The sequence below is a fragment of the Schistocerca nitens genome, chromosome 1, assembly GCF_023898315.1.
Source record: "Schistocerca nitens isolate TAMUIC-IGC-003100 chromosome 1, iqSchNite1.1, whole genome shotgun sequence".
NCBI classification, from domain to species: Eukaryota; Metazoa; Arthropoda; class Insecta; order Orthoptera; family Acrididae; genus Schistocerca; species Schistocerca nitens.
The window spans coordinates 117,849,795-117,874,455 of record NC_064614.1 but is presented as its reverse complement, the minus strand read 5'-3'; the positions used below and the strand labels follow the sequence as shown (position 1 = coordinate 117,874,455).

The window sequence follows — 24,661 nt, the reverse complement described above, 5'->3', positions numbered from 1 at the left end:
GTCTAAAACTTTCTTGAACGAATTAGGCATTTGTTACGTAGCTACAGCGTATCTGTGGAGAGCACAATGACTACTGCTGCAATTCTTGGCGTTTTCTTTTACTTTCGTTATTGCTCTGACTGTAGTACCTGTCATAGCTTTTGCACCATCTGTGCACATATCTGTGAAAGCAGACCACGAAACTTCGTTAGTCCTTAAAAAATCATCCAATAGACGGAATATTTTAGCACCTATTGTGCTGGCAGGTAGTGGTTTGCACAATAAGAGATCCTCCTCAAAACATGCAGAATATTCATAACGGACAAAAGCCAATAAAATCGCTAATCCTGCAACATCAGTGGATTCATCTATCTGCAGAGAAAATGAATTGTGTTGGATGCGAGAAACAAGAGTGTCTTTCACATCATTTGACATGTCAACAATATGTCTCCTGACAGTATTGTTTGATAATGGCACCGAAGATACAAGCCTTACTGCCTTTTCGTCTAGCATGCAAGAAAAAATATCATTAACACACGGCTTTATGAGATTTTGTGCAGTGGTATGAGCTTTGCTTGTTTTTGCCACTCGATAACTAACCAAGAAAGAAGCTTTTAATGAATTTTCATTAATTGTTTTTGCATGAGTTTTCATGCAATTCTGAGAAGCAGCTAGTTCAGCACTCTTCCTTTTGAAAAAAATCGATGTCTTTGGCCTGGAAATTCGGGTGAGTACCTTCAAAATGACGCCGCAATTTAACTGGAACCATTGAACTGTTCGGAAGGACCCGCACACAAATTACACATTGAGCTTTACCCTCCTTTGTCTCATTAAGCTCATTGCTAAATAGCTTTCGTTGTACTTACGCTTCTTGGTTATTCCACTTCCACAGGATATTGCTACCAATGGAGTACTTGCAGCGTTTTCACATAATAAATCCGTCTGTGGAGCTTCTTGTCATTGTTCTTCCTTTGGTCGTTCTCCCTCCTCATTCATTTCAACTGGAAACTTCCCTTGTTGTGAAGGCGATGGAGAAACTGCGCCCTTCTTCAGTGATCCTTACTTCAGCCACCGACCCATGTTAGAAGTAATAAACTGGTCAAAAATCGACTAATGAAACAGGTAGTGCACTGACAAAGCAAGTTTAACATTTAATGATGCCTGGGGCCGCATACGTGCCAGCGAGCGCTGTGATTGGTCGACAATGCTCGCTCCGCGCATGCGTAAAAGGTTTCAGCGCATCTAGCGCCGTGAGCCGGCGCACAAACGACCCCCGTATTGTTGCGAAACAGTCGATCAGAGAAGTCGCGGACCACACGTTTGGAAGCCCTGATGTAGGTGGTGACGTATTGAAGACGGATTCTCAAACTGGTGGCACTAATGTGCACTTCGTGTAACTGTATCAGCGTCATGATTGGCTTCATCTTAATGTTACGTGTTAACGTGGGGGGCTGGAGAAGGCACTGATCGCGGAGGGCATGGGTCTCATTGCAGTTGTACCAGTGGAGGCCATCAGCAGATCGGGTTTCACTGGACATGGCCTGCACCTCAGTTGGTACGGGAAGGGGAGGCTGGCAAATCTTATAGGTGACAGTGTAGTGGGTAGTGGTGGTATCACTATTTCCTATAGTAGTTGGTGTTAGAGCTGCGCCTTTTATAGATTGAAGGTAGCTGATAGGTATACCTGCTGAAAGAAAGTCCCTCTAGCAAAGGAATCGCCTGCAGAGAAGGGCAGGTATCCAAGTAGAGAAGAAATTTCCATATTTCATAAAAATATAAGAGGTATTAGAGATGAAGTTAGTGAAATGTTGACTCTGACATTATTGGTATATCGGAGCACCACTTAAATAATCTGACAATTCAGAGGCTTCCTATACCAGTATACAGATCAGCTGACTGTTTTTCAAGGAGCTCTTTGCGGATTTAGGGAGTGGCCATGTACGTAAAAAAAACTGTAATCCATTGGAGTCCGCAGACGCATCACGGCACTGCACTGAACAAGGTATTTGAATGTTGTGCAGGGGAAATTGAGTTTAGTTTCTCTAAACTTCTAATTGTTGTTGTTTGTCGGTCCTCTAGCTCAAGCTAGAGAGGGCTTTTGATTCATTTTATAGGAAGTTCCAAAAATTAGTTATATATGGTGACTTCCATATTAATTTTGTATACGATTGTGCAAGAAAAAGGATGTTGCTAGATCTCCTAAACTAATATGTTCTGATGCAGATTGTGCTTTTTCCAACCCGGGTGCAGGGGAACAGAAGCGCAGCCATCGACAATATTTTTAATCATTCTTCATTACTAGATGGGCATTCTATTAGTAAAAGGGTGAATGGCCTTTCAGATCATGACGCACAAATTTTGAGATCAAAAGGCTTTTTTACTCAAACAAATGTTTCTTATAATTACAAACTATGTAGGAAAGCTAATCCAACGGCAATAGAAAGTTTTTTGAACCTCGTTAAGGAACAAGAGTGGCAGGATGTTTATAGTGCCGATAACATACATGACAAATATAATGCTTTTCGTAACACATTTCTCATGCTATTTGAGAGTTGCTTTCCATTATAACATTCTAAACAGGGTTCTTGTAGTAAAAGGCAGCGTGGGTGGCTGACTAGTAGGATGAGGACATCATATAGAACAATGTGGGAATTATATCAGATTTGGTAGAAAGTCACAATCAAGCTACAGTAGCCCATTACGAACAGTATTTTAAGGTGCTGATATATTTTATTAGGAAGGCAAAAAGTATATGCTACGCAAATAGAATAGCTAATTCACAGGATAAAATTAAAACTATATGATCCGCTGTGAAGGAAGCGTCTGTTCAGCAGCACAAGGTCGACGATATAAAGTTAGTTTGGAGTAGAAATATATCTGTTGTTGCTGAGTCATATATATGTACAGTATTTAACAATCATTTTCTGAGCATTGCTGGTGAATGAAATAAAAACTTAGTTTCTATGGGGAATCATATAACTCTCTTGGAAAATGCATTTCGAGGTTGATGTCTGAAATACTCTTCTGTGATACTGAGAAGGGAGAGATTGAGTCAATAATTAAATCATTGAAGACTAATAACTCTCACGGATATGATAGAGTGCCTAGCAGAATATTGTAGTACTGTGCTGCACATATTAGCCCTATATTTAGCCGTGTTTGTGATTTTTCCTTTAAGAACAGTCAGTTTTCTGAACGATTAAAGTACTCAGTAGTAAAGCCGCTTTATAAAAAGGAAGAAAGAGATAATGTAGACAGTTTTAGAGCTATTTCTATGCCATCAGTGTTTGCTAAAGTTATTGAAAAGGCTGTATATGTAAGGGTAATTGATCATTTTATACCACATAATTTCCTATCAAATGTACAGTTCGGCTATAGAAGTAGTTTAACAATTAAAACACTATAGTCTCTTTTCTCTGTGAGGTACTGATAAATGGTTCAAATGGCTCTGAGCACTATGGGACTTAATATATGAGGTCATCAGTCCCCTAGAACTTAGAACTACTTAAACCTAACTAACCTAAGGACGTCACACACATCCATACACGAGGCAGGATTCGAACCTGCGACCGTAGCGGTCGCAGGTTCCAGACTGAAGCGCCTAGACCCGCTCGGCCACACCGGCCGGCCTGAGGTACTGATAAAATTAAACATCTACATCTACGTGATTACTCTGCTATTCATAATAAAGTACCTCGCAGTGTGTTCAATGAACCACCTTCAAGCTGTCTCTCTACCGTTCCACTCTCGAAAGGTTTCGAACGGTATGCACCTTTTCTGTTTTAACTAAGGCGTTTGATTGTGTTGATCACAAAACTGTAAAATTGGGATAAAAAGCTAAATACTGTACACAAAAAACCACACAGTGTGACGATTAAAAGAAACACAAGGCGACGTATGGCCGGACCATAAAAGTAGCGACGGGCGGTGTAGTACATAAGTCGTAAACATAATCGATTGCTATACTGTTTATAAACCACTATAGTCAAAGGAATAAAATAAGAATAACATTTATAATGTCATAAATAACAGCGAGTGTTACCAGATACAATAAAATACTAGTGCCATCGGGCTTATGAGAGACAGGTTCCAGTGATGCATTAAAGAATGGATAAGGCTCGTACGTATCATTTATGCCAAAGACATTCAGACACTCGACTTCAGAGATTTGGAGGGGTACATGGTCGAAGTTATGCCAAATATCTCACAGAGTGCAGCACTGACAAAAGTTTTTCGGATAATATTTTTAAAAAGCAGTTTCACTAACATGTCATAATTAATGGGGCACAAATGGACATTCATGTAATACAGAGTAAATACGCATTCTGGCACCTGTTATTGTCAACAATGTTCGTACCTTCATTGCATGAAGAACACATGGCAAATGTATGTTCCGTTGCAGGTGGCTCAGTGCAGCGGAGGGTGTTGGTACTACAAGGTCGCATAGTCAACGGCGTCGAAGCCGCACCGGGGGAGTTCCCTCATCAGGTGAGTACTGATGCCAAAGAAAATGGCCAAATGCCTGACTGTGTAACTTACAAGCGCTAAAAAGAGGAAATTCATATGGCGCAGATTGGGTTCCTTCTTGCTAGTTACTTTTCTACAGTTCAACTTCCCAGTAACAATCTGATTTTGTCCATCATAAATGATTTCTTTGAAAACCTACGACTGTTAAAACACTTAGTTTGTCTATAAATAACTTTTCTGCTATCACGAAAGTCGTGACTGGTAACAGAAAAGTTATTTATAAACATCCCCAGTCACACTCCCACCCATTGGTGAATCTCTCACTTACGCAGAAAGGAGCAAGAAAATTTCTCAGCTACCTGTAGGTATACACCCCGTACAGCAAAACTCTTTGGAACTTCAATATTGGTGGCAATGTTGGTACGCTCTGTAGATTGCAACCCAATGTTTGTAGTAAAATAACTAGAAACCATTAGTAAAGTCTGATGTACAAAACAGTAGAACGCTGGTGAGCGAGAATTCAAGTGAGCAGAAATTTTTCCCTACTTGTAGAGGTTCCTCACATATAGCAATTTAGAGAGAGCTTCTGTTATTTCCAGAGGTTTTTTCTTAATGTAGGTCTAGTAGCTATGTACCTCATGGGAACATTTAAGAACAGACGAAACATGGAAAGAACGTGAAATGAATTAAGAAACTGTGTCAAATGATGCACTCTTACGCTGTCCAGCGTGCTTCAGAATCTGATGGAGTTAGGACATGTGGAAATTTTCACGACGACCCGTCCGTCGGATGGAGATGTTAAGCACAGGAACGCCGTTAGTACTATTCGAGAGGTGCAGGCTATAAACTAGCACCGGGTTTGAGCCTCCCCTTCTTTCCTTTCCATAATTAGCACACATTTAAGTAACACATAACAGGGGCGCACCACAGTGATGAAAACCACACAGAAGCACGCCTTACTCTTCATAACAGGTCGGTGGAAGACCTACCTCAGGAGCTACAGTGGCAGAGCGCTTGGAAGAAAATTTGCCAGGTATGAACGGAATGTTCTGCGATTATATATAATACCAGAGACAGGGATTTTTGTGAGAGTGTTCTGAGTACTTCTTCGAAAATTGCTCCAAGCAGCTAGAGAACTAGTTCGCGAAGACAAGTTTTCGAATCGGTTAACGTGGGGGAGGGCATTAGAGTTTGGAAGGCAGTGATTGTATCAATGACTACAGGCGTTATAAAGATAAGAAAGTTGGAAAAATGTAGCTTAGCAAGAGCAACAATTGCACAGTATTTGAGCGTCCTACATGAGATATTCAGCCGGCCGCTGTGGCCGAGCGGTTCTAGGAGCTTCAGTCCCGAACGGCGCTACGGCTCCGGTCCCAGGTTCGAATCCTGCCTCGGGCGTGGATGTGTGTGATGTCCTTAGGTTAGTTAGGTGTAAGTAGTTCTAAGTCTAGGGGTCAGATGACCTCAGATGTGAAGTCCCATATAACTTAGAGCCATTTGAACCATTTTGAGATATTCAGCTGCGAGAACGATGATGTGGAGCAAAACTAGATTAAATTCGACAGAATTGTACAATGCGCCATCACCCAGTATGCGCTGAGCAAGCGTGTGATGGATAGGAAAGACCCGTAGAGGCTCATTTGCCATAGTTTCATCACAGATAGAAGTGTAAAGACCAGTTGACAAACAGAAGCTGAACGAAGCTAAAATGAGCGCAAGGACAGCAATGCAAGAAGCATTCAATGAAATATAAGATAAAATTTTGCTAACAGATCTACAAAAACTTCCTGGCACATTAAAACTGTGTGCCGGACCGAGACTCGAACTCGGGACCTTTGCCTCAGACAGTAGAGCACTTGCCCGCGAAAGGCGAAGACCCCGAGTTCGAGTCTCGGTCCGGCATATAGTTTTAATGTGCCAGGAAGTTTCATATCAGCGCACACTACGCTGCAGAGTGAAAATCTCAATCTGGAAACATCCCCCTGGCTGTGGCTAAGTCATGTCTCCGCAGTATCCTATCTTCCAGGAGTGCTAGTCCTGCAAGGTTCGCAGAAGAGCTTCTGTGAAGTTTGGAAGGTGGGAGACGAGTTACTGGCAGAATTGAAGCTGTGAGGATGGTATGTGAGTCGTGCCTGTGTAGCTCAGTTGGTAGAGCACTTGCCCGCGAAAGGCATAGGTCATGAGTTCGAGTCTCGGTCCAGCACACAGTTTTAATCTGCCAGGAAGTTTCATATCAGCGCACACTCCGTTGCAGAGTGAAAATTTCATTCTAGATCTGAAAAAATCGTTCCCACTTTCGAGAAGCGTAGTCAGGCAGATGCACATAATTAAAGGCTTAAATTGCTGATGCCACTTTGTAGCAGAATTATGAAACATGTGCTATACTTCCGTATTATGACATTTTTGGAGATTAAAGAACTCCTATACAAAAATCAACACGTGTTCCATAAGTAGAGATGTTGTGTAACACACCATTGTTCGTCCACGAAATCAACTGTACGGTAGTCATATGCGCCCAAGTTGACGCCTTGTTTGTTGGTTTCCGGAAAGCATTCTTTGCAGTTGAGCGCTGTTCTATAGTGAACAAAAGACGAGCGTACCGAGTGTCGGATAATATTGTGATTCAATTCAGAAATTCCTGCCAGCTATAACCCAACACATTGTTGTTAACGAGACGAAATCGATGGACGCAAAGGTAGATTCGGCATTAGGTCCTTACGCGGAGGTTCATTGGCAGCCGGTCCTCCCACGCGGCATTCGCGAGTGCAACAGGGAAGGGCGAAACTTATGGTTATACAGGAATTTCCCTCCGCCACATACCGTAACGTGGCTTGCTGTAGATGTTGAGCCTTCAAAAGCACCTGCACATGAAATCTGCTCAGTGCGAAAAAGAAGTGAACATTTGGATTATGTTCTATGTCTTTTTTGCTGTTTGTAGCAGCTGGGAGGATGTAATACTTTGTGTTTCAGGTGTCGCTGCGGGCCAATGGATATCACCAGTGTGGCGCCTCCATCCTGAACGAGAACTGGGTGGTCACAGCAGCCCACTGCGTCGAAGTGTGAGTAGTTCCTTAAGTATGTAAAATACATCGATTAGTGGCATATTCCCAGAGAGTATCGTCCATTAAACGCAGGACGTTGTTGGCACCACATTCTCTGTTTTTTCATCATTATTATTTGTAACGCCTGCACTAGCAGGACAGAGCGGACTAGGTTGTGGAAAGGGGCCAAAATGAGTTCCTGTCAGTTGCACTCAACATACAAACTTTACTCATCAACAGACAGTATTATTACAAGGATACAAAACACTTAAAACTTTAATCGACCTCCCTTGATTAACTTTAGATTGGCTGTAGACCACACTCAAAATCCAAGAGACAAGGCCTAAACAAGAAATTGAATTACAGGGTTCTTCTGGAGGTTTCACCCAAAAATATTTTCTAAATCTTCAGTCTAAACAGGCCGGAGGCCGCATATTAAGCAATAGGGCGAGTTACAATCAAAAGGCACAAGGCCATATCTTAAAACATTTCATGCAAAAGGGCAAGACAACAACATTAATTTAAGAGATATTAAAAATCAGCTGAAGACCGCACATTAGCAAATAATTTTCGTATTTCATCAGTTGTGAAGATTCTGCGACTGAATAGGAACAGTGCTCAAGTAAAAATAACCTTACGGTTTTACTAAAAAGTGAGAACGATGAAATAATTTTACGTCATGTGGAGAACTATTGTACAGTTGTATCGAACCATTAGTAGTGGAACTTTTGTAAGCCGATCTCCCTATTGACTGGGCATGGTACTTTCATTTTTGCCTCATTACATGTGCACATATATTGAAGTTTTTGTCCGTGTGTACTAGAGACAGAACAACCTGATATGGACAAGGGAGGAAATTTACGTTATAATAGAGCTAATATAGGAAATTTACGCCCTTCCATTTCGTAAACAGTGTGATTTACAAACCAGACACAGCCGACACCTGCCGGTGGAGCGCGTTGTGATCGCGTATACCACGTTTGGGCCCACGTACCGTATGCACAAGTCGCACCGTTCCTGAGCGTTCAGCAACTCGTTGAACTCGACACACTCAACTTTGACGTTCAAAAGCGCGGTCCGTGTGCCGACGGCTTTAGGAGTGTCTGGGGCGACAGCTGGGCCGCATCAGCCGTGAGGCTACACCGCTCGGGGAGAAATCGAGCCGCAGCCGCAGCTCACAGTAAATTTTGGAAATTTGTGGTAAGCTCGTATGGGACCAAACTGCTGAGGTCATCGGCCCCTAAGCTTACACACTACTAACTTAAACCAACTTACGCTAAGGACGACAAACACACCCATGCCCCGGAGGGAGGACTCGAACCCTCGACGGGGGCAGCCGCGCGGACTTTGACAAGGCGCCCTTGACCTCGCGGCTACCCCGCGCGGCATCTCGCAGTACATATCGTCAATACCGAGCTACTCACTGAAAATGATTGCTGCAAAAGTGTCGTTTATAGTTAGAGAAGACGAAAAACTAGTGGAAATGGTATTCGCGTTTCCGTGTACTTTTGACGCAGCCAGTGCTGTGTATTAAGATCAAAACGTAAGAGACAGTGTTTGGAAGTAGATTGGAGAATTTGTTCAGAGATCAAGTGAGAGTAATACTATAGTAATTTTTTTTTAAATTTTTGTTACCAATGTGTACTACAATTACATCAAACTTTGTACAACCAGAAATATCTGTTCTGACGGGTAGCACTAACGCTACTGCCCTTGCGAGGCTGTTGAAATAGTTCATGTTAAATCTCGCAAGGGAAACCTTCTTTACTGGCAAAACCGCCACCCCTAGCAAGTGGTATAAGATTGTTCAAATAGGTCTAAGCACTATGGGACTTAACATCTGAGGTCATCAGTCTCCTAGACTTAGAACTACGTAAACCTAACTAACCTAAGGATATCACAGACATCCATATCCGAGGCAGGACGAACCTGCGACAGTAGCAGCTTCGTGCTTCCGGACTGAAGCGCCTAGAACCTCTCGGCCACACCGGTCAGCGATAAGATTATTATACAGGGTGATTCAGCTGCAGTGGGTTTTATGCAGTCCACAACAGCTTCAAAAACCACGTGCAAGATTTTCATATTTTCTCGCTACACAAACAATCCTACATAAAATACGAACAGTTCCTTCTTGTAGGAAATTTAATGTTGCTAAATTTTTTACTGGGATACGTTTTCGCTTTCGAGTTATTCAGCAAAAAGGCGTTTGAACGTCACTTTTGCAAGTTTTTCTTGAATAACTCAAAAACTATGGCCTCTAGCAAAAACCTATTTCGGTACAAACTTTACCTACATTAAATTTCCTGCAGAGAGGTCCTGTTCGGTTTTGCTGTAGGACTAATAGTTGGCGCATTGCAAGGGAAAGAACATGAAAATTTTGTTCGTAGTGTTTGAAGGCACTGCGAGTTGCGTAAAACCCATAGGTAGGGGCAGCTGAATCACTACGTATAATAGTGGCTCTGTTTCATCTATATTATCATATGGTTTCTTGCTGCTCTCCAAGTATCCCTAAGCAGATTGTGCAGACAACAAGTGACAATGATTAAATCCACTGTTGTTTCAGGTTCTACAACAATCGATATACAAAAAACTCGAAAAATACCACCTAATAACGTAAAGGTTTTTACAGACACCGTGCGAGAAACGGTAATTAAAAAGTGCTTTCTTGTCGTCGACAATTGCACCTTGCCGAGAATGTGGTTACATTCAGCTGAAATGCCACAGAACAGGCGGCAAAACGATGTCAGAATTAGGCAGTTTGCAAGATGGTGGAAGCACAGTGCCACTTCTGAAATGTTGCCCTACATTATCCTTGTCAAAAATTCGACTGTCAGCTTCCTTTCTGTCAGAGCCTACATCAGTGAACATGAACGCGTAGCTAGCACCGACGATCGTAAGCAGCGTAATGGAAAAAAAATGGTTTGTGATTACAGAACAGGAGCCCACTATTGGCGGAGGGAAATATTTGCACCTGTTTTCCATCGATACCTACAACGTAATTTCGGAAATTCCACTTCAACTTCCTCAGACTTCGTCTTCAGATCATCAGATGAGTGTGAGTGTGCCTAATTAAAAAGAGTCTCTAATTTGTTTCTGAGTACTGGCAGCGTGCTTTGTACTATTTCGTTGACGTAACTGTATGATATTCTGAGTGGAAACGCTAACGATTTAAATGGCTCTCTCGCTGTCGTGAACGTAGAAACAAAAAGAAATTAAATTAAAGTTCAGTAAGTAAGATCGAAGTGTACAGGGCATTGAAAGTAATGTTTAATGTGGAATTGGATGCGACGCATTGAGTCACTAATAGTTAACACCGACATATTCCACGTGAAGACTGTAAAAGAAGTTGGGGGGGGGGGATGTTAATGATATGTAACAGAAAAGACATGCCCCAAAGAACAGACACCATGTATTCATATAATTAATTCGCCTCGATGAGCAACGAATCGACCTTTTCAGTGCGGATGCACAAATACTTCCGACCTCCTGCAGGAATCTCAAAGTAGCCAGCAGGGAGGACATGACAATCCACTGCGGATAGATGGCCCTAGATGGGAGTGTGGAGTGGACGACAAGCATACCGAGACAGTACGTGCAGGTGCAATAAACCGTGTCGAGGTGGCGCATTGTTTAACGCACCTGACTACTAAGTGGGAGGTCCTGGGTTCGAATACCGGCCCGGCCCACATTTTCTTTTGTCGCTGCTGATTCCGCTTAATGTCTCGATGCAGCTAACATCAGTAGCTCTCTTTTCGTTCCTTTCTCCCCCTCCACCTTCAGCTTACATAAAAGACAAAAAAAAGAACAAGTAGCTGGATCTTCTACTTCCAGTGAATGGAAATGGAAATGGCCACTGGCTGATGTGCTGACATTTCTTGGCAGAGTGTACAGTAAGAGAAGGATAGATACTGATCACCATTGTTAACTTTCACTTTAAATTATGAAATTGTAGTTTACTTCACTGGAATTGAACTATTAATTTCATTTTACTTTACAGAAGTACATAGAACATTCAGCTTTCTGATGTCTGCATTCGGGAAGATCAAGATGATAAAATCATTGCAGTGGAACATCCTTGGGCAGAGAAATGCCTTTCTTTCAAATAGTTAAACGCAGAAACTAAATGATAAAATTTTAGAACTTGAGGAAGCTAGGCGCATAGAAAGAGAAGATATTGTTAAGAATAGGTTACGAAGTCAGTTTATTTTTCAGAAGTATAGTAATGTCCGTTAAAATAACTAAGACCAGACTTTTTCAAAGAGGCAAAAATGATGTCATTGCAGATGATTTTCTATCTGAAAAATCGTAACGAACAAGCTGCATATTCAGCATCCCCACGTATTAATACTGGAACAAATTTGTCACCATACAATGTGGATTCTACAAACAACCAGGCTCCTGAATATAATTAAGCAGACATGGTAAGAAACACGAATTCATTGTTAATGTTTTTCATTGTTCTAGAACGAAACAAATGTTACATAAACCACTGCACTTTTAAAAGTATTTTGACTTCTCTTACCTTAGTGTTACGGCTAACTTTTCATCAGATATTATTGGATACAAATATCAAACTGATGAACCCTTCCTAAGACCTTCTTATGACCAGTCCTAAAACGCAGTTAAGCTGGGTAATATTTAACCTGAAGAACCCACGGAACTTCTGTCGTAATTTAATAAATTATTATTGATAAGTTTTGTGAAGAAACATTCATCAACCTCTTCGAAAAAACTGGGCTTGTTTCGGCTTTTCCAAGACACAACTGCCGGAATAGAAGGTCATCTTCTTCATCAGTTTCTTGGTAGTAAATACAACAAGAAATGGTGATCACTCATTCTGAGAAACGTGCGTCTGCTTGCGCGAGCTGTTCACGACGGAGTTGCTGGGTACTCACGCATGGCGTGCTCAGGCTCCACGCTCGGCGCCCGTGCCCACAGGCACGATACTTCAACTCTTATTTTCTCCATATTGTAGTGAGCTGTGGCTTTCGTTACAGCATTAAAAACAATTTCGATAAGTTAGCTGCATTTCATACTTAGCAGGATATCACCTAAATTGAACTACTCCGAAAGTGCCCAGTGACCACATTTTTCATTACAAACTTTTCAAATTTTATGCAGTTGGGTGACTGGAAACTGCAATGACCACAGCCAATATTTAAAAAATAGATACTTCGTCATCAAGCTAGGATGTGAAACTATAGAACACGAAACAATGAATTTTGTGTGCCAAATAGTTATCTCAAAATCGAATGAGAAATATTGTACAGTGAAGAAAATATGCTAATTCTAGAGAAGTGGATTTTAATTTTTTAAGGAAAAGGACAGGTTCTACCTAGAAACTAACCCCAGGATTAGATTTAGCTTTACTTAGTTGATATACAACATCTTTTACTCCAAGAAAATCGGAATACTCATTTTTATGATGTACTGTCATCAGCTTCAAGTCAAAACTGTTGTGTCGACAAGAGGTGCCGACACAGTGTTTTTGAGGGGGCCGAAATGCACGCTATAAGCGCACGAGGGATGGCGTGAAGTCTGAAACAGGATATGTAATGAATGCTATAAAGAAAAGTACGTAGCTGCAGTAATACTTAACTTTATTCCATCATAGTTGTACATCGCTCTTGAAGATACAAGTGAGACTCTATCTTGAAATGGTTAATGGCGCCTTGCTAGGTCGTAGCCATGGACTTAGCTGAAGGCTATTATAACTGTCTCTCGGCAAATGAGAGAAAGGCTTCGTCAGTGTAGTCGCTAGCAAAGTCGTCGTACAACTGGGGCGAGTGCTAGTCAGTTTCTCGAGACCTGCCGTGTGGTGGCGCTCGGTCTGCGATCCTGACAGTGGCAACACGCGGGTCCGACATGTACTAATGGACCGCGGCCGATTTAAGCTACCACCTAGCAAGTGTGGTGTCTGGCGGTGACACCACAAAAACAGCTTCGCGGGAACGGCTCCCTAATGCGTCAGCCACAAACGTCAGCCGCGCCGTCGTAGGGCCCGCGCCTTTAGAAAGAAAGAAACAGAAGAGATTGTTAATGATCCTTTCCAGCCGGCCGGTGTGGCCACGCGGTTAAAGGCTCTTCAGTCTGGAACCGCGCGACCGCTACGGTCGCAGGTTCGAATCGGGCATGGATGTGTGTCATGTCCTTAGGTTAGTTAGGTTTAAGTAGTTCTAAGTTCTAGGGGACTGATGACCTCAGATGTTAAGTCCCATAGTGCTCAGAGCCATTTGAACCATTTTTTTTATCCTTTCCATCGAATTATTAAGTTGTTCTCTGGAAATGGAATGTCCCTAAATTATGAGAAAACAACTGTCTTCTCTTCTGTACAACAACTGATGTAGCACATGAACAGGAGTCAGTGAACAGAAAGCCCGAAAAATTGATGAAAAATTTTTGGAAACAAACGAATCAATCTCCTCACATATTTTGCACATTTCCACTAAGTAATGTCTTATGCATAATCGACTGGGTACCAATTGGAAGAAGAAAAAGGGGACGACCACCTGATACATGGATACAGGGAGTTCAGTCAGCAATGAGGAAGAACAACATTCCTGAAGATTTATGGACAAATAGAGAAGAGTGGAGAACAATAATTAGTGACTTACTGTAATCTAGAATAGGTGCTGGAAAAATGTACTCACATTGTAAATCCAGAATAATAATAATAAGAACATTATATGGTGTTTACCCATAGTTGTCATATAGGTACCTCTTCAAGGAGGTAGGCATTTTAACTGCACCATCACAATATACCGAATGATTTTTTCCACCGTGTGCAAACTCTATGGATTGATCGACAAGCGGATACGGAACAAAAAAGGTCTAATGAACCTTTGTCGGGAAATGCATGGTTTCCATGCTAGAGACCATTTATTCAGTCATACATTGTTACAGAGATGCGATCTAACAGGCGTTGTACCATGCAGCCACAGTTAAAGTATTTGCTGAAAATGGTTTCCATGTTCCTCAACGCATGCGTGTACGCGCTGTAGCATGTTCTGTATCACACGTTCACATCGGCCAGGCTGCATCCGAACAGTGTCAAAGGCAGCTTGAAAGGATTTTCGCATAGATACCCACCGCGTGTACCTGAATGGTGGCAAATCAAACTTACATCCACTCTGTAATAACAATGACACGTCAAGTAAGTTCGAAATGCAATCACACGTCAAGATGGATCAAAAGCAAACCAGAAGATGCTACCAATGTGACAATAATACGGTCGCCAGCCTAATTAGACATTAACTGAGTTTTTTCCCTGTACAAGTTGGTATATATTCATGCAAAACGACAAGTTGTAACACTGCATAATAGAATTTTAGAACCAGAAAATCTATTGAACTGATAGTTTCACGTTCTGTACTGATATGGAAAATCATGAATACATAACACTACACTATAATCTTTACTACAAAGCTTTATACTGTCTATTAATCTGATTAAAATCGGGCATATGTTACCCTAGAAATTGTACTTTCATGCCACACACAAAATGTCAATTTTGATAAAGATAAAACAATGATAAATTTTGACTCTTATATTGCCTGTAACTTTTGCTGGTCAGACCAATTTAGAACACTTCAGAATTCAAATGAATGAAGGGGGAACCCTGGAACTGTTATGATCGCTGTATTTAAAAAAAATGATTACTGAATTTATTATTCATTCATGATTTCCAGTATATAAGTTACTACTCTTTTCATCTTATTTACTGCTCATTTAAATGCCTTTAAATCTGTCTCGAAATAATGAACTTCATTACTATATCAATATTAATGTTATCTTTCGACTTCGTTAGACCTTCGCTATTCATTTACTGGTTCGTTAGCAAAACATTTCTTTAAACACCATTCTAATGTAGCTAGTTGTGCAAATAATTATTATTAACATAATTTTTAATTTTCGTTTCGGGACACTCGGATTGCACAACGTTTGGAAAGGACCCTGTCTAGGTTAGTTGCGAGGATAATTAAATGATGGAAAAGTTCTGGTAAAATTTAGGTTATTATTGCACCAAACAAACACAGTTCACTCTCTGATCCATACCAATACAGTACTAAAAGTTTCAACCTGCTAGTATCGATGCGGCTGTTGGCGGGCGGCATGATGGCGAGGCATAGAGCACAGCACACATACAACCACGGCTATGGCTCTTGACGTATTGGAACTTTAATTCTTTTTAGCGTCGCAATACTTTTCCATTTAGTGCCTATGGAATTTTGCCATGCTGTGTGGGCGTTGGAACGGCATACCCGAGGCCCAGTGAAGCTATGTCTTCCAGGAGAGCCTCCTCGCTCGAGAAGGTGTTGCTCAAACCAGTGCCAAACTCCAGCTACTACTGAGCCCGTTGTGCCGTGCAGTACCCGCGCACATTTTCCCGCACTCGCCTGCCATCCACCATTTACCGCTCCCTGACAGACCGAGTATTCACCCGAGGTTTTGCATCCTACATATCCTAACACATTGCCTACGTATGGACCAGACGCACAGTTACAATTTTAAACATCTTACAACAGTTTCAACATTCGTTACATTTCAATTCTATTACAATATTATTGACATTTGACATAAACATTACTATTCACATTGAAACTTATTTACAGTTTTCTTAGCATAATGGCATGAAACAAAAAGAAATTAAATCAGAACATCAATTACACAAGTTTATCGTACAATCGGATGAAAAGAATTACTGATATGTACAGTAGTACAGAGTCGTTGATGTTACAAAGTCGCTTGCTAGGCGACGCAGAAGGAAGGCTGGTCCCAAAATACGGCCGCCACTTATCTCGGCCCAGACGTTCCGGCTGCACCGAAGCTGATGATTCGCTGTCTCCATACCATGGGGGTTCTGCATACTATCCCACATATGACTGTTATGAAAGTTGAAGATACCACTCCGCGTAAAGATGCCCGTTGTGCCGTGCAGTACCCGCGCACATTTTCCCGCGCTCGCCTGCCATCCACCTTTTACCGCTCCCTGACAGACCGAGTATTCACCCGAGGTTTTGCATCCTACATATCCTAACACATTGCCTACGTATGGACCAGACGCACAGTTACAATTTTAAACATCTTACAACAGTTTCAACATTCGTTACATTTCAATTCTATTACAATATTATTGACATTTGACATAAACATTACTATTCACATTGAAACTTATTTACAGTTTTCTTAGCATAATGGCATGAAACAAAAAGAATCGTAGTTGCTTGGTGAAGAAACCAGTGACAAAACTGGTCCCAATGTGGAAAGTCTGTCGCTAGTAAGCCCTGCACACGCTTTAACTGAAAAGAGTAGTAACAATTATCATGGAGAATGTTCCACACGGTTGGCTTATGCCGTACTGCGGGCCAACTGCCTGGTACTGACACGGCGGTGGCCTTCCACAGTGTTAAACACATTTTCCTCTAAGTCGTATCCGAACATTTCGGGTACGCCCTTCAGGGTTCTCTCCTTCCTGACACGACCTTGTCTCAGATTGCTGCAAACAATGAATGCTGTGGTTGTTGTCGGCGGGGATAGGTCTCCTGATACAACCGTGCTGCCTGTTGCTATTTGCCTTTCCATAAGTAAACACCATGTAGGCAAGCTCTCGATTCGAATAAGGAAACATTGTGTACAACGCTCTATCACATCCACTACAAGGTGAGTCAGCAAGGGAAGTGAATCGGTATCAACATTACCAACTACTACGGCAGGAGAGGGTGCTAGGGCATGTCGTATGAGGAACGTTACCACCCTTTAGGAGGAAGCCATACATAATGAACCGCGTGGCCGTTACGGTCGCAGGTTCGAATCGTGCCTCGGGCATGGATGTGAGTGATGTCCTTAGGTTAGTTAGGTTTAAGTAGTTCTAAGTTCTAGGGGACTGATGACCTCAGCTGTTAAGTCCCATAGTGCTCAGAGCCATTTGAACCATTTTGAACCATGCATAATGTAACTATGGCTGCATTCTGTGTAACAAAGTGTGATTGAATAAATGGCCTTTAGCATGGAAACCGTGCATTTCCGGGCATAAGTTCATCAGATCTATTTTTTTTCCGTAACCTCTCATCGAAAAAACCCTATAGTTCGTACACGGTGGAAAAAATCACCCTGTATATATTCACTAATCAAATACGTCATAAATAATTCATCACGATTTGAGAAGAATAGTGAAGTCCATATTTACAACACTAGATAAAAAACGACCTTTATTACCAAGAAGCGAAGCTGTCAGTGGGTCAGAAACGAATTTTTTTGACCAGTTGCTCAATAACATAAAATATATGACATATAGCAAAACAATCCTTAAATCTAACGTAAAACCATTTCTCATAGACAACCCATTCCGTTCCGTGGACGAGTTTATTTTTAAAAATTGGTAGTACTCGTATTTAAAAAAAGTTATTTTTAAATTTAATTTGTGGATAGGATTAAACATATATTCATTAACGTTAACAGCAACCACATATACCCATCCTGTTAACTGGCTCGTTCCACACCATTTCCCTGAAAGATATCATCCAAATGCGCTATGGAACAGGTAAATCTGCTGGGCGCTCTGACGAAGCTGTTTAGTTGCTGCATATTTAGCAAGCCACCTCAAAACAGAAATTACGTTCTGCTGTAGGGGCTTCTCTAGCTGCCACCGTTACGTTCTAAGGCAAGCTTATTTGGTGAACACAACACTGAGGGCCAAATACCAATCCTAGCATCAGCCGTCGGTCCTCTGCGGCATATCGCTACAATTTCCTAGCTTTACGACTTCTGAGAGTACATCAGCATCATCCGCTAAAACAAAAAAAAAGTTCAAATGTGTGTGAAATCTTATGGGTCTCAACAGCTGAGGTCATCAGTCCCTAAGCTTACACACTACTTAACCTAAATTATCCTAAGGACAAACACACACACCCATGCCCGAGGGAGGACTCGAACCTCTGCCGGGACCAGCCGCACAGTCCATGACTGCAGCGCCTAAGACCGCGCGGCTAATCCTGCGCGGCCATCCGCTAAAAGCCTCGTGGATGTTCCGACATTATCGAGCAGGTCACTTACATAATTTCTTCGAAAAGTAATATCCCTGTACGCCCAAAACTACGTTCTTGTCTGAATATTTCTCTCCGTTAAAAATATGCTGTGTTCTGTTGGCTAGGAACTCTTCAGTCGCACAGCAGGTCTCATATTTCGTGCGCTATAATTTTATTCATTAGGTGGCAGTGCAGAACCGTATCGACGGTGTTCCGGAAGTCAACGGACACAGCATCAACATGGACACCGGTCTAGTGCTTGATGGTACTCGTGGACGAACAGAACAACCTGGCTGTATTTAACATGATCGTTGCTTGTGCGATCCGCATTGATTCCTACACAGCAGGTTTTCAGTCTCCAGAAATGTCATAATACATGAGCATATAACGTGTTCCAAATCCAAAAACGGATCGACATCAGCGATAGAGAACTACAGTTTTGGCCGTGTGTTCTCAAAAACGGGAATGACCTGGGCTTTATTCCATTCATTAGGAACGTTTCACTCCTCCAGTGGCCTACGGTAGGCTGCTACTAGAAGGGGAGTAGGGTCTTTCCCACAATGTACGTAGAATCGTAGAGGTGTCCCATCATTCCAGTGGCTTCCCTCCTATTGAGCGATTTCAGTGGTTTTTCCTCCCATGTTCACCTTGTTCCGACATCAAATGTAAAATTAAAAACACCTTCTGCTGCTCTATATTCAGAATGTCATTTATTTATCAGGTGTAATTTCGTCGTTTCACTTCGCCATCTTCAGGTCCCGTGACCAATATGTAGGAGGAATCTAACCTCATGTGCAGTCGGATTAGGGGCCAAATTTAAGTAACTGGTATCCGTTGACTTCCAGTTTCCACAGCACGATCGCTTCGTTCGTCAACTGAAGAAAACTCAACAGTCTTCAGTTGATGAACGAAGTGAACGTGTTGTTTAAACTAGAAGTTCAAAATGGCTCTGAGCACTATGGGACTTAACTTCTGAGGTGATCAGTCCCCTAGAACCTACAACTACTTAAACCTAACTAACCTAAGGACATTACACACGTCCATGCCCGAGGCAGGATTCGAACCTGCGACCGTACCGGTCGCGCGGTTCCAAACTGTAGCGCCTAGAACCGCTCGGCCACTTCGGCCGGCAAACTAGAAGTCTACAGGTACCAGTTACTCAAGAGTCTTCAATTGATGAACGAAGGGATCACTTTGTTGAAACTAGAAGTCTACAGGTCTACAGATATCAGTTACTTAATGCTGGCTCCTATTTCTACTGCACATGAGCTTGGATTTCTCCTACACGTTGATCATGGGGCCTGAAGACAGCGCAGTGAAACTGCGGAACTGATCACATAAATAAATTACATTCAAAATACAGACGGTAGAAGGTGTTTTTAACGTTACATTTTATATTGAGCACCCGAAGTCCCTCAACCACGTTGTACCAAGAGTGACTTAGAGACTAATTCGAAATCTATAATTTCGAAGTTCGCAAGACTATTTCAGTATGATGTTGTTCAGTGAACAGTTTTGGAAAAAGGAGTTTAGTATTTCGACATTCTTTCTATCATCCACCGCATAACATTCGCCATAATTTCATACATAACGGAACTAAAATTTAAATATACAATTGGACTCGCATTTCACTTACAAGTCCTTGTATTTACTTTCAACCAAATAAGAACAGCGAGAAACTTAACATCACAATTATGGATCATGAAGTAGACAAAGATAAGGAATTCTCCTACCTAGCCAAAAAAATAACTCACGACGGACGGACCAAGGAGGACACGAAAAGCAGAAGAGCACTGGCGAAAAGGTACTCCTGGCCAAGAGAAGTTTGCTAATTTCGATCATAAGCCTTAACTTGAGGAAGAAATTACTGAGAATACGCGTTTTCAGCACAGCATTGTATGGTAGTGAGAAAAGGATTGTGGAAAAACCGGAACAGACACAATCGAAGCCTTTGATATGTGGTGCTACAGAAGAATGTTGAAAATTACGTGCACTGATAAGGTAAGGAATGAGGAGGTTCAAATGGCTCTGAGCACTATGGGACTTAACTTCTGAGGTCATCAGTCGCCTAGAACTTAGAATTAATTAAACCTAACTAACCTAAGGACATCAGACACATCCATGCCCGAGGCAGGATTCGAACCTGCGACCGTAGCGGTCGCTTGGCTCCAGACTGTAGCGCCTAGAACCGCACGGCCACTCCGGCCGGCCAATGAGGAGGTTCTCCACAGAATCAGTGAGGAAGGGAACGTATGGAAAACACTGACAAGAAGAAGGAAAGATGATAGGTCATCTGTTAAAATAACAGAGAATAACTTCGGGTGCCGGCCGGGGTGGCAGAGCGGTTCTAGGCGCTACAGTCTGGAGCCGCGCGACCGCTACGATCGCAGGTTCGAATCCTGCCTCGGGCATGGATGTGTGTGATATCCTTAGGTTAGTTAGGTTTAAGTAGTTCTAAGTTCTAGGGGACTGATGACCTCAGAAGTTAAGTCCCATAGTGCTCAGAGCCATTTTGAATAACTTCGGCGGTACTAGAGGGAACTGTAAAGGGTAGAGACTGCAGAGGAAGACAGAGATTGGAATACATCCAACAAATAATTGAGGATGTAGGTTGCAAGTGCTACTCTGAGATGATGAGGTTGGCACAGGAGAGGAATTCTTGGCGGGCCGCACCGAACCAGTGCCTTCTTTTACTATGTCTTTAGGAATGCTTTTTTGGATGTATGCATTTTGTATGAATTTCCTGGATCTTCATCGTCACTTTGTAGAAAAACCTTTTCTCTCTAGAGAGAAGCCTCTTTCTTTTCTGAACTCAGAATTAAAATAAATTAGGAGTATCTGGAATGGTTTTTTAAAAAAGGTTATAGAGTACATATATATAGATGTGTCTAAGCTTGTCTGAGACGAGAATGGTTTGGTATGTATAAGAGACTCGATTTTCGCAGATCCGTGTGATGTTGCTGCAGATGTAGAGTTCTCAAGGAACATCAGAGACAAGAATGTTGTCGTACTAGTGTTTAACCATGAAAAATATTATTCTACGTTTTACTAGTGCCTTATCCATTTTCTCGTATGTGCACCATGGAAGTGATAAATAAAAATCGCTCCTTCCAAGAGCGCAGGGATGCCTTTCTGACTGAGCAGAATATAGCCCCAACTCCAGTAATGAAAACTGCTATCATATAGCTTCGGCCGGGGTCCAAGTTGAACTGTTAGTCACCCTTACAAATGGCAAGGTAAGTGGCAGTAATCGCATTAAGGTAGCAGCGTAGCATTGTCAGTGTGGCCATACGTAGTAAACGTCTGTGGAATCCAAACGAACCTCTAAGTACAGTTTCAGTTACTGTAAGTATGAAACATTTGAATGAAATATTTTGCATTATACAGGGTGAACCAAAAATCCACCGAAGGACTATCAGAGGTAATAGTATGGACCAAATCAAGAAAAAATGTCCTGTAAACGTCGGCCCTAAATCGCATAACTTAAGAATTACGAAGAACTGTTCGTCTTCACAACTATGAAACGTATCTCTTCTACTATACGAGTGCTCACAGCTCTTAAGGTATGTAGCTTAGAGCCCATGTTTACCGGATATTCTTTCTTGTTTTGATCCATACCATCTCCTCCCAAAACACAGCAAGTAAAGAGCATGCAGTAGAAGTGGCGTGTTTTACCGTGTCGAAGATAAGTAAAAAAGTGAGCGTTTTGTAGGCATTTTCTTGGTTTGGTCGGTACTCTCACCTCTGGAAGCTCGTCGGCGGAGTTCTGGTTCACCCGACAACATATCTCCCTTAGCGCTGTTCACCTGCAAACAGATCCGTGTAAAGTTACAACTACTTCCCTTCTGCAAAGATGTGACGCAGCACTCTTGTTTTTTTTTTTTTTTTTTTTTTTTGCTGTAGTCCCAACACATACGACGTGCTAGCTGGTACCAACATCGTGACCGAGGGGGGCACCAAGCACAATGTGACAGACATCATTTCTCATCAGGATTACGACCCCAGTGATTCCTGGATCAACGACATCGCCGTGCTCAAGGTTAGTATTCCAACTGTTCTGAAATGTGGATTTATATGGAAAGAACTAACAAGGGAACCTCCCCATCGCACCCCCCTCAGATTTAGTTATAACTTGGCACAGTGGATAGGCCTTGAAAAACTGAACACAGATCAATCGAGAAAACAGGAAGAAGTTGTGTGGAACTATGAAAAAAAAATAGTAAAATATACAAACTGAGTAGTCCATGCTAAGATAGGCAACGTCAAGGACAGTGCAAGTCAAGGAGCGCCGTGGTCCCGTGGTTAGCGTGAGTAGCTGCGGACCGAGAGGCCCTTGGTTCAAGTCTTCCGTCGGCTTATAATTTTACTTTATTTATTTTCGCAAAGTTATGATCTGTCCGTTCGTTCATTGACGTCTCTGTTCACTGTAATAAGTTTAGTGCCTGTGTTTTGCGACCGCACCGCAAAACCGTGCGATTAGTAGGCGAAAGGACGAGCCACTCCAATGGGAACAGAAAACATTTGATCGCAAGGTCATAGGTGAACCGATTCCTCCACAGGAAAATACGTCTGATATATTCTATACGACACTGGTGACGGCATGTGCGTCACACGACAGGAATATGTTTTCGACCCACCTAACTTGTACACTTGGCGAATGGGTAAAAAGATTCTTCTACCTTGCCCGATTTAGGTTTTCTTGTGGATGTGATAACCACTCCCAAAAAAGTGATGAAAACATAAGAGTCTGACACAAACTGAAAATAAAAAATTAAAATTTTCACTTGGTGGAAGACTTGAACCGAGGACCTCTCGTTCCGCAGTTGCTCACGCTAACCACGGGACCACGGCGCTACTGGTCTCTAATTGGCCTTGATGTTGCTTATCTAGCACGTGGACTACTCAGTTTGTATATTTTGCTTATTTTTTCATAGTTCCACACAACTTCAATCCTGTTTTCTCGATTGATCTGTGTTCAGTTTTTCAAGGCCTTTCCACTGTGCCAACTTATAACTAAATCTGAGGGGGATGCGATGGGCAGGTTCCCTTGTAAGTAATATTCGATAGCATTTAAACTGTACTGCCTCAAAGACTCAGTACACAAATGAGATGGAGAAGAATCGAAGCTAAGAAGGCGATTGCGGCCCTCCACTGGAGACAAACGACGAAAGGACAGTGATAGGGTTCCACAAGTCAGGTAGGCGTAGAAGACTGTCACGAAAAAGATTGAAAGCGTACCAAAATATTGATACTGATAGTAATAATATCCTCATTACTACAATTTTCCTTCCAAAAATCTCAGTGCATGTGTTCAGAACTCGACATTGAAAAACTGTCCACAAAGTATGATCAAATCGATAGACTCACGAATGTCAAGCACCAAGCCGACATACTTAAAGGGAGAAAATGACACACATACAGAAACTCAAGAGGACTTACATCCCGCTCCATACTTTGACCGCCGGTCGAAGTGGCCGTGCGGTTAAAGGCGCTGCAGTCTGGAACCGCAAGACCGCTACGGTCGCAGGTTCGAATCCTGCCTCGGGCATGGATGTGTGTGATGTCCTTAGGTTAGTTAGGTTTAATTAGTTCTAAGTTCTAGGCGACTGATGACCTCAGAATTTAAGTCGCATAGTGCTCAGAGCCATTTTGAGAAACGAGTCAATCGAGCTAAATTCTGGTTATTATTAAAGACTGCTGGCTAGCTTACTCCTTCGCCATCGGTGTAGATGCATCACGTAATTTTATTCCTATCACATACGCCTGCGATATTACTGAGCCGAACGGTAACAATATTGCAATTGTCATTAAAATGCCTCATCAAGCCGCGCGGGATTAGCCGAGCGGTCCGAGGCGCAGCAGTCATGAACTGTGCGGCTGGTCCCGGCGGAGGTTCGAGTCCTCCCTCGGGCATGGGTGTGTGTGTTTGTCCTTAGGATAATTTAGGTTAAGTAGTGTGTAAGCTTAGGGACTGATGACCTTAGCACTTAAGTCCCATAAGATTTCAAACACATTTTGAACTTCTTTCATTTACATTTGTGATCTAGCTCACTGTTGAATAAAATACTTGTATTTCCGCTTCTACCTACTAACTTTACTATGTAGGTGTCCTATAAAATAATATAACAAAAATGACCTCTAATCTAAGGT

General features: G+C 42.1%; 1 protein-coding gene across 1 annotated transcript in view; it reads left to right on the top strand.

Moving 5' to 3' along the window:
- Positions 1-24,661, top strand: part of LOC126242303 (trypsin delta-like) — a 47,914-nt gene that overhangs the window by 9,179 nt on the left and 14,074 nt on the right. The window contains exons 2-4 of the mRNA XM_049948077.1: positions 4,382-4,467; positions 7,417-7,505; positions 22,415-22,550. Coding sequence (XP_049804034.1) covers positions 4,382-4,467; positions 7,417-7,505; positions 22,415-22,550 — 311 coding nt within the window. The remainder of the gene's footprint in view (positions 1-4,381; positions 4,468-7,416; positions 7,506-22,414; positions 22,551-24,661) is intronic.